This window comes from Terrapene carolina, unplaced genomic scaffold (assembly GCF_002925995.2).
Source record: "Terrapene carolina triunguis isolate 2854851 unplaced genomic scaffold, T_m_triunguis-2.0 Scaffold85, whole genome shotgun sequence".
Taxonomy (NCBI): Eukaryota; Metazoa; Chordata; order Testudines; family Emydidae; genus Terrapene; species Terrapene triunguis.
In genome coordinates this window covers 16024250-16035287 of record NW_020664436.1, presented here as the reverse complement: position 1 = coordinate 16035287, position 11038 = coordinate 16024250, and the positions used below count along the sequence as shown (strand labels likewise).

The following is an 11038-nucleotide window of genomic DNA, read 5'->3' as shown; positions in this document are numbered from 1 at the left end:
AGTCTCAAAAAAGTTAGAAATCTTAAGTCTGGATTTCTTCTTTAGTTAGGGCTAAATGGCAAGAAAATTCCAATTAGTGCCAACTCCTGCAGTTTTTATGCATGCAAAACTCCCGTTAACATTAACAGAGGTTATGTATACATTAGGAATGCAGAAAATGGGTAAGTCTCAAAAGGAGGATTCTAAGATTTCCAAACTTGTTTCTCAGACTTACACTTTGGGCCTGTCATACAGACTGAATTCAATGGGAACAGGATCGGGCCCTGTCTCATGGATGATATGGGGCCCAAATTTGAGCTCTTTAAACTTAAAATGGTAAAAATATGCATTTATTGTAAAACATTTAGATGAACTTTGGGCCTGATCTTGCCAGAGAACAGGCAAGGATACCCATTACAGCAGCATGGGACTTGTATACAAGCAGGCTCTAAGAGTAGCCATGGAAACTTCCTCATGCTCCACTGGGTTATTTAAGGTTTATGCGCCCTCTATCTACCTCCTATATAATCCCATTTGCTAAATCTGCAGTAGGAAAGAAGTGTGTAGAGGAGGCAGAAAAGGGCTGTGACAGGCCAGATCACTTATTTCCTATGCAGGATGTTAGAGAGACAAAGTGGCTGAAGTAATATCTTTTATTGAACCAATTTCTGTTGGTGAAAGAGACAAGCTTTCAAGTGTCACAGAGCTCTTCCTCAGGTCTGGGAAAGGCACTCAGCCTATCACAGCTAAATACCAGGTGGAACAGATTGTTACGGAATTAACACATGTTGCAAAAGACCATTCAAGGAGGGTTTCAATAAAGATACTGGATTTATGGCTCATTACAACAATCTGTAATCCACTAACCTTCCTTTGTCCTATGACTGAAGAGGTGTTAACTGCCCACTTCACCTTGAATGATCTCTTTCATCAACGGGAAATTGGCCCTCATCCACCTTTGTTTCTCTAATATCCTGGGACTAGCCGGGCTACAACACTGCAAAGAAATATGCAAAGTAGTTGTGTATCAGCCATTGCATGTGTCTGGATTTACTTCACCCTCAAGCTTGAAGGAACTGCCATGGTATTGTTGCTTCTGATTGGAGTCTGATATTGGGGGAATGCAGATTTTGAATATCCCCAAAATCAGGAATATTTTGATTTGGGATTTGCATTATCTCATAATAAAGATGGGTCAATTTGTGAAATTTGGATCCGAAGCTGGGGTGGCATTTAAAACACCCCAAAGTTCAGGTGTGTTCATATACAAGGCTTTGATTTGGGCCCAGCTCCTGGCGACAGTTTTGTCTTTTTGTGACTCTATCACTATGTACTGAATTCTAAACATTCACAATATGCAGGTCTTTTTAAGCAAGCTGTTTTTATGCTTCAGTATTAAACACAAGATCTTAGCAGGGTTTCACAAGAGAAATAGTTAAATAAAACCTTGTGCATGAATAAGGCACTAGTAAATGTTTGCAGCAAACAACAATTACAGTCTATATTCTTTAAGAATAAAACTGATCTCTTTAGAAAAACCTTTGTAATATGACAGAGTTACCAATGCCAGTTAGAAGGGAGTTAGAGAAAGTGCATCTTCTGGATCCTGTTTGAGAGGTCTGTGAGAAACTACTACATGCAAATTCCTATAGTAGTTTGAAAACATGCCATGCAGTGGTGATGCTCTACAGAGCTAAAGCAAAAGGAAACAGTGGTTCTGATCTCAAATGAACCAGTGCAAATTAACTTTAATGGATTTACTTCATATTTACTTTGGCGTAACTGAGATCAGAACCTGGTCCACTGCATTTGATCTATTTGAACTATAATAGTACTAACCCAGAAAGAATGATTGGTTATTATCCCCTTTGATGTGTTCTAAAAACTAATAAGATTTCTTTTAAACTCCATATCCTCTTTTTTAAATCCAAGGATGCACTTTATCTTTTGGCTAACATACCATACAAAAGCCTTCTGCACTTCTTTGGAGCTGCTGTCATTTGAAACAGCTATATTAAAATCATTAGTACATATTTTATACCAAATGAAATTTGTGCCTGCCAGTCTAATTGTAGAATGGCTGACTACTATTTACTGATAAAAGTTATTTAAAAATAAACCCTTCTGTTCATAAATCAGATGGTTCATAAAAACACAGTATATTTAAAAAAAAAAAAAAAAAAACCCTGTACTTTGATGAATTAGCTCTACTCTGGATGACTGAAGTACATAAATTTGTTCTTCCAGCCCATGGGAATCCACTTATACCATAATGGACCAGTAAGCAATTGTGACTCTACTGCTCCAAAAAATCTATCAGATAAAACTACTGCATCTATGTCATTCATTTGGTATCAGAATTATAAGGTCAGTGGCAACCCAACAATGACATGAAATCACTTTCTCCTTTGACAAAGTTTTGCTCCATTGACATTTTCCATTATCTGTATAAAATGTACTAAAAATTCAATGCATTCCTAGTATCAACAATGCAAGGAAGGGAAATATATCAGTGGTTAATAATTTTTATCTTTTTATGTGCTATTGCTAGCAGAAGCTATAACTGCAAACTCTGGAATTTTTGGCTCTTGTGCCTTTATGCAAGGACTTAATATTAAGTTTATCCCAAGACACATGACTGAAAGATATTCACCTCTAGAGCTTCTCTTGGTCTTTCAGTGACATTTTGCAAATAAACGGATCTGATTTAAAAAATGATCTTCAACTTTGAATATACTGGATGAAATTCATTGCTGGTATAATTGCTGAAGTCATTGAGGCATGAAGTTACACCAGAGATGAATCTGTCCCAATTTCTTTTATAGTTATAAAAAACATGCAAGAGATTGAATGACCTATTTTGACACAAAAACACCATTTCACAAAAGGATACTTTTTTGTTTGTTTGTTTGTTCATTTTGTTTTTAAATTAACAAAGCAAAGTTTGCCAGGTGAGAAATCAACTAGAACAAAACTGAAAATTTTCACTAAAATTATTGTACAGCTTTGCACAGCCCTTCACCTTTTTCAAAAAGTAGCATTTAAGGGTTTGTTTTTTTCTCCAAACAATGATGCTACACAAAATTGCTGCCTCACTCTTGAGAAATACTTCAAATTGGGAAAATCACATTGTACAGCTGACAAGAAAAGACAGCCCTTGATCTTTATAATGGATTTTTATAATAAAACATCCTCAGCATCCAGGAATTTCAAAATTAAAGAGACATTGGTATAACAAGGAATAACCATTGATGGTAGAGGGAATTAAAATTAATAATTTGTTTTGAAGCATGTTAGGTAAGAGGATTGGGGGGAGAGGTTATAGTGAAAGTTGTTTGGACAAAAGAAAATGTATGTTATTATTAGGAGATGACAAGGAAGCTAACAGCTAGCTTTAATACATTTTGAGGATAGTGTGAAAATGTAATTAGATATTGATATCAAACTATCTGTTCAAAACTATCAAAATCTGCTTGGATGGCCATATACTTGGAGGGAATGATTTACATAGGAGAATACTTGCTTAAACTTGTATCTTTTGCATGGGGGAAGTCTGTCCTCCATTATGTATCAATAGCAGCTGATCTTAGAATGACATTTCATAGCTCAGTTTTCAGTTCTGCCTCAAGGTTCTGCCTCGCCAGGATGGGAGGTACGAAAAGGAGAGGAATCAAAGTATGCTTTTAAATTCAAATGTGAAAAATCAATGTCGAAGCATAAATGACATTCAATGTCAGAAGTAACAAATTTAAAAGTGGTAAATAATTCAATATAGAGAGTATAGTTTAGAGAACATTTTATATATGTGTGCTTTTTCCTAAAAAAAAAAAAAAATTTTTTTTTTTGCCTTTTTTTAGTCTTATCTGTAAATATGAAATAGGCTTACAGCAGCCCCGATGTATTTCTTCATTCATCATACAGTAAAATAGTCTTTTTAATTCATGGCAGTCTTATTTGCCACTGCTTTGTTAAGTTTGTAGTTTAAGCAGTTTGGGATTTTTGTTGGTTGCAAACTTTTGGCATAGTGTGAATACCAGTCCCTTTCAAACACGGCTTTAAGTTGCTTAACGATGCTTGTGTTGTTCCCCACGTCTGCTTGGTTGATAACGAGGCCAGCTCCCGCATTTTGAGTAAAATCATTTCCCACCCAGTCAAAATTACCTATAAATAAATGAAAAGAATATATAATGAGACTGCAACATAAAAAAAGCCAATTTCTCAAGGGCAATCCAACAGAATACAGTATTTCTTCCCACCCCTACCCCCACTCTCTAGAACAATTGCAGGAGTATGTATTTTCTATGACAGCTCGGGAAAAAATTACTTATCTAAAGTACACCAATTCATTTCTGCATTTTTGTCACCTTTGCTCAGTCTGAAAGCCAAAACAGGTATTTTACTGTTCTCAAGACTGAAGTCCCTCTCCCCTGACAGAGATTCGACAACCTAGGCAATTTGTTCCAGTGTTTAACTACCCTGAGGCTACATCTACACTACCTGCCTGAATCGGCAGGTAGAAATCGATCTCTCGGGGATCGAATTATCGCGTCTCGTCGGGACGCAACATTCGATCCCCGAATCGACGCTTGTACTCCACCAGGGGAGGTAGGAGTAAGCGCCGTCGACGGGGGAGCCACGGAGGTTGATTTGCCGCCGTCCTCACAGCGGGGTAAGTCGGCTCCGATACGTTGAATTCAGCTACGCTATTCGCGTAGCTGAATTTGCGTATCTTAAATCGACACCCCCCCCACCCCGTAGTGAGGATGTAGCCTGAGAGTGAGGAATTCCAAAGCAGACTGCCAAGAGTTACAAAGGGATCTCACAAAACTAACACTTCCTTATTCACTTTCTCAACACCATTCATGATTTTATGGACCTTTATCATATCCTCCCTTAGTCGTCCGTTTTCCAGTTAAGAATTACTTAACTGCTTTGGATTTAACTATCTTGAATTATTTTGTATCAGCTGCAGACTTTGCCACATCACTGTTAGACCTTTTTTCCAGATCATTTATGAATATGTTGAACAGCACTGGTCCCAAAACAGATCGCTGGGGGGACACTACTATTTACCTCCCTCCATTCTGACAACTGACCGTTTATTCCTATTATTTGTTTCTTGTCTTTTAACCAGTTACTGATCCATGATCTTCTTATCCCATGACTGCTTACTTTGCTTAAGAGCCTTTGGTGAGGGACCTTGCCAAAGGCTTCCTTAAAGTCCAAGTACACTATATTCATTGGAGCACCCTTGTCCACATGTTTGTTGATCCCCTCAAAGAATTCTGATACATTTGTGAGGCATGATTTCTCTTTACAAAAGCTGTGTTGACTCTTCTCCAAGAAATCATGTTCATCTATGTGTCTGATAATTATGTTCTTTACAATAGTGTCAACCAATTTGTCTTGTACTGAAGTTAGGCTTATCGGCCTGTAATTTCCAGGATTGCATCTGGAGTCCTTTTAATAAATTCACCTTACATTAGCTATCCTCCAGTCATCTGGTACAGAAGCTGATTTAAGTGATAGGTTACATACCACAGTTGTTAGTTCTGCGATTTCATATTTGAGTTCCTTCAGAACCCTTGGGTGAATACCATCTGGTCCTGGTGATTTATTACTGTTTAATTTATCAATTTGTTCCAAAATCTCCTCTACTGACACCTCAATCTGGGACAGTTCCTTAGATTTGTCACCTGAAAAGAATGTCTCAGGTGTGGGAATCTCCCTCACATCCTCTGCAGTAAAGACCAATGCAAGGAATTAATTTAGCTTCTCCGCAATGGCCTTGTGTTCCTTGAGTGCTCCTTCAGCAACTCAATCATCCAGTGGCCCCACTGATTGTTTGGCAGGCTTTCTGCTACTGCTGTGCTTAAAAAATCCTTTCATTGCATAGAAGCGTCAGTGATTAGCATTTATCTTTACTGTGTGTGAGTGCACATATGCTATGCCTGAATTCTAATCCTTAACTGCACAATCAACCTTCATTTGTTTAAAGTCAATGAAAGAAGAAAAGTAGCATGATCATCTCTGTGATTATGTGCTGTTAATTGGTTCAAGTAAGACTTGATTTTTATCACCATGATTTACTATCTATACTGTTTGAAAACCATTATATTATTATTCATTCTCGGTGTAGAACCAAGTATTGGGCTAGGTTCTCTACAAACAGGTAGGAAGACAGTGTCCATATCTGAATAGCCTAAAATCTAAGAAGACAACAGACAGAAGAGGAGGATGAGGGGAAGGCAAACTCTTGAAAAGCAATGTAGCTGAAGGATGTTAAACATGCATCTTGGTTCATTATTTCTGTATATTTTGTTTTGTTTATCATTTTGTATATGTTAAGGGAGTGGGGATGGATGGAGTGAAGAAGTGTGTTTTACGGAAGGATGGAGGAATTTTGGATTGGGTCCGGGAGGAAGTTCCAGGTGTGTGGAGCAGCAGAGGAGGAGGTCTGGAGAAGGATATAGGAATTTAGGAGCTGCTGTACTGGATTACATCAATGGTCTATCTAGAATCCAGACAAGTATCTTTTCTCTGATAATGGCCAGTACGAGGAAGATGCAAGAATTTTGAAGTGGGCAATTATGGAATAACTTGTCCATAAAGGAAGTTTCTTCCTTATCCTTCAGTTAGAGGATGGCTCATGCCCTGAAGCATGAAGATTTATATCCCTTCCACACTTCTGATTTTTGCTTTTTTCTAAATCCTATCAATTGTAACTACAAATGGATGCAATGGTGTAGTTAGTTGGGTGGCTTGAGAAGAGTGAAAGGGGTGAAGACAGTGGAAAGAAACATCAGAGTGATAGAAGACGGAGCCATGTTGTATAGGACCTTCAGTGCACGGAGCTGAAATTTGATCCAGGGATCTGAAGAGCGATTGGACATGGTCAGAGATGCAGAAAAGAGTGATGATTTAGGGGACATCATTTTGGACAGTTTGAAGAGGATAAGAAAGGTGTGCAAGGGCCAGAGAGGAAGCGACTGCAGTACTCAAGGTGAGACATAATAAAGATCTAGAGAGGGCGTTGGTAATGAGAGCAATGGGTGTATTTTGCTGATGTTACACCGAAAGCAACAGAATTTAGTGACATTACAAATGTGAGGGGAGAAGGTGAAGATACAGTGACAGAACACAGGATATTTTAGCAGCAAAGAGTCCTGTGGCACCTTATAGACTTAAAGACGTATTGGAGCATGAGCTTTCGTGGGTGAATACCCACTTCTTCGGATGCATGTCAGGACTCTTTGCTGCTTTTACAGATCCAGACTAACACGGCTACCCCGCTGATACAGGATATTTTACATGATGAAGAATTTATGACGAAACATGTTTATAACACAACATCAGTTCTTTTGACCCTCAGCTATGGTCTTGTAACCGTGGCAATTTTAAAGAAGGCACGCTACACACTGGCCCAAATCTTCAATTCAGTGTACAGTCCAAGCAAATGGGTTGTATGCTCAGGAGTTCTTCAGGGGCTACAGCTTCATCGAAGAGGTGAAGCGGAGGAGCCATCGCAATGTCTGCACTCCTCACCTGTGTGAGGGGAATGGTTGCTGGATCTCTCTTTACAACCCCAAATCCCTGGTGTGGTGGCTTCACACAGGTAGTGCCCACAGTGATAGGATCCCTGCTGCAGACAGGGGCTGGACACCCCAATTCCTACCTTACCCTGCCCAGTGGAAATGAACCAGTTCTGCTGCAAGTAGGGTCCTCCATGTGAGAGGAAATGAGGATCGATACTGTACATTTTGCCTTTGAAGGGACTATATCCGACTAGCAGTACACAACACACTTTTGGAAACAACATATGTAGAAATAACCTCATCTTGCTGTCCACAAATCCCTGATAATGCTAACACATGGAGAAAAAACAAATGACCTTTGTGAAAAGGTCAAAATAATTTATTCCAGCTCCAGACAGGTGACACTGATCTTTGCGTTTTCATTTAATTTTAAATAACGTAAGTTGAGAACCCATCACCAAAAGGACCCCGAGTGCTGTATATAGACATAAATCCTTGAATTGAAATAATTAATTTAATCATCTAATTTAGTTTAATCATCCTTGGCACATCAACAGGTCCACAGCAGCTATACCTGACCCCAGGCCTTTTGTACAAAAAGGTAAATGGAAATAGGGAAAATGGTAATGTTTATGCTCACCCAAACAGAAGGGAATGAGCTCTGGAAAGAGGTCTAGGATGGTAGATTAGGCCCTTCTATTCACCCTTACTTATAATACAAGAACAAGGGGACAGTCAATGAAACTGAAAGTCAGAAAACTTACAACTACTAAAAGGATACACTTTTTCCACAAAACACATAAGTAATCTGTGGAAATCATTATCACAAGATGTTAGTGGGGCCAAAAGCTTAGCAGGATTCAAAAAAGAGTGAATGCTCATATGATAATGAGAATAGATGGAATTATAAGAGTAAGGATTTTAAAAATGAAAGGAAATAAACTAAGTGTTTTATAAAGGATATAAACCTTCATGATTGAATAGGTATTTCAAAGAAACTTTCCCGAAGGGGCATATTGTTCCATGAATGTCTATTGCGGGGTTTTCTGATCCTTCCTCTGAAGTACGAGCAGCTGGTATTGGCCACTGTCAGAGTCCATAGGATACTGGACTAGAGGGACTGCTGCTTGGTTTGGGTATGGCAATTTGTACGTATTTATGACTCAGAGATGTGTATCCTTAGGAAGGGACTTAACAAGCAGGGCCCTGCATCAAGTCTGGCCCAGGCAGGATTTTGGATGTCAAGCTAGGCCAAATTAGTTGATGTTGAGCTTCAGGAGATGAGTCAACTACTAACTGCCTGAATGAGAAAGAAACGTCACTGGTCTACCCCTTTCTCAGTTCAGCTACTTGAGCTGTGCTCTGCATTTTTAGGCAGTGAGGAAACTGCCTACGAATTAAAAAGTAATAGATTTTTATTCATGAGACTTTAATAAATCCAAGAATGAAAATTTCCATCCTAAATAGGTTATAGTGCTTGCTTTTGCTTCAAGTTTCCAAAGGGTAGTTTTACTACTCCATTTAATAAATATTTTATTTAAAACGAACGTTTACACTTAGCTGTATACCGACATTGTTTAAATATGCACTTACCCTATGGACAACGCCTTCAGATTATGAACCAAAACATATACAGTACAATGCAGGTATTCTGAAATCAAGCACTACAGTATGCAGGCTGTGTCCCTGGGGTAAATTGCAAAGGATGAATAGAGTGGCAGCTTGTCTTATACTTATGAAGATACCCCAAACATAGTGATGACATGGCAAATTGTGAGGCTAGTCAGTCTTCATAGAAATTAGAGATTGACAAGATCTATTAGACCATCCAATCTATTCCCAAACCAATGCAGGACTGTTCCATGAAGTACATTCTATAGTTGCTTTTTCAGTCTACTCTTAATAATTTAAAACACTACCACTTCCCCTGGGAAATAATCCATTGGAAAGAAGGAATTCAACTCCTCTACCCCAGCACTGACAAACAGCTTTGTATTGAAAATAGGAATTTTCCACTTAATGTCCAATCTTCAAAGACACTGAATGGGGTTTTTAGCTACTTAATACCCTGCTTACAATCGTTATTTCAGACTTTGGGCTCCAAAGCTATAATGTACTCATCAGAACTGACTGGGATGTGGGTTTACTTACCAATATAAGCAGCTCCATCAGTCACCATATATTTATTCCGGTTTAATTTGGGAAGGGAAGTATTCTTTTGTTCTTTGAGAAAGCAAGCATTCTCCTCTTCAAGATCAAAAAATTTCTGCAGTCAAGAAAAAAAGACAATCAGGTTAATGAAAGTTCCTCTCCACAACTTTGCAAAAGAAGAAACAGAAAAATTACAACCCACCCCCTATTTTAAACTGAGAATGAGTTAGTATTATACAACAACTAACTTCGGTTTATAGGAGATTGTTTCATTCTTGTAAAACTCTACACTGTATTTTATACCCAAACTGTTGTTCTCGATACCACATACGCCTTGGTAGCCAGTAGAAAAATTACCATATACAAAATGTGTGGCTATGGTATAATAGCAGCAATGCAATGGCATGTAAAAAAGACAATACAATGAACACAAAATCCATCCTTTTCTACAAGATGAGAGCCAGAAATTTGTTTAATTCTCGTTTCCTCATTCATCAAGGGGCACTGGAATTTGAAGTCAGCCTCAGGATACAGGTTGTCAGGCATGCCAATAAACTGAATTAATATTTTTATCTTATGTTTCATAGTTTATAACAGGCAATGTGCTCATCTCAGTAACTTCTTAAGATTAAATCTGTAATTTGCAATAAGGGAGAATGTCTGAAAGGGTTAGTTTTATGGAAGTACCACAAGCGCTTTCTATTTTAATCTAGCTGAATATCAAACATAATGAAATCTGCAATACTACATTAGATGCATTATTTGTGTTCCATAAAGTAAACCAATAGCTGGCCCAAAACTCCAAAAGCAGCCCAAGGGAAAAGGACCATTACACACAGGAAATAACTCCTGTTTGGGCTGGAAACATTCAGTTCACACAGAGATGATAGCAGCTTTTTCTATGAATGCTGACTCACAAAGTCCCACAGATAAAGGTAATTTATAGTGACATGGCATCCCCAGTTTTCCTGGGAACTGCACTAACTACTGTACACAGGAAGACATGGTCCTCACCCCAAAGAGTTTACATCTAAGAAAAGATGCAACAAGATGGGTGTACCAAAGAACTGGAGTGACCAGAAGGAACAATGATAGAAACACATGATCATATAGACTTGCTATGCCCACATCAGTTTTTTTCTTTTTTAACTGTAGCAAATAAATGAAACTAGTATCAATAATCCCTACTTTCCATTTACCTAACCATTAACAGCTGGTAATTTTTATCTATCCGGGTTCTTAGATGACTCTCATCAGTACAACGTCTAGACATCCCACTAGCATGAATGCATTTTATCCTTCAAACACATCTGCAAGGTATCATTATCCCTATTTTACAGATGGAGAACTCAGGCATAGGGCAGATTAAATAA

General features: G+C 38.3%; 1 protein-coding gene across 2 annotated transcripts in view; it reads right to left on the bottom strand.

The window, feature by feature from the left end:
- Window positions 1–3883: 3883 nt before the first annotated feature.
- The window catches only part of PLD5 (phospholipase D family member 5), a 259269-nt gene continuing 252114 nt past the window's right edge, over window positions 3884–11038 (bottom strand). For both annotated transcript variants that reach the window (XM_024210268.2, XM_024210269.2), the window contains 2 exons: window positions 9666–9780; window positions 3884–4140 (listed from right to left, as the gene is read on the bottom strand). In XM_024210268.2, coding sequence (XP_024066036.1) covers window positions 3914–4140; window positions 9666–9780 — 342 coding nt within the window. In that variant the 3' untranslated portion in view covers window positions 3884–3913. The remainder of the gene's footprint in view (window positions 4141–9665; window positions 9781–11038) is intronic.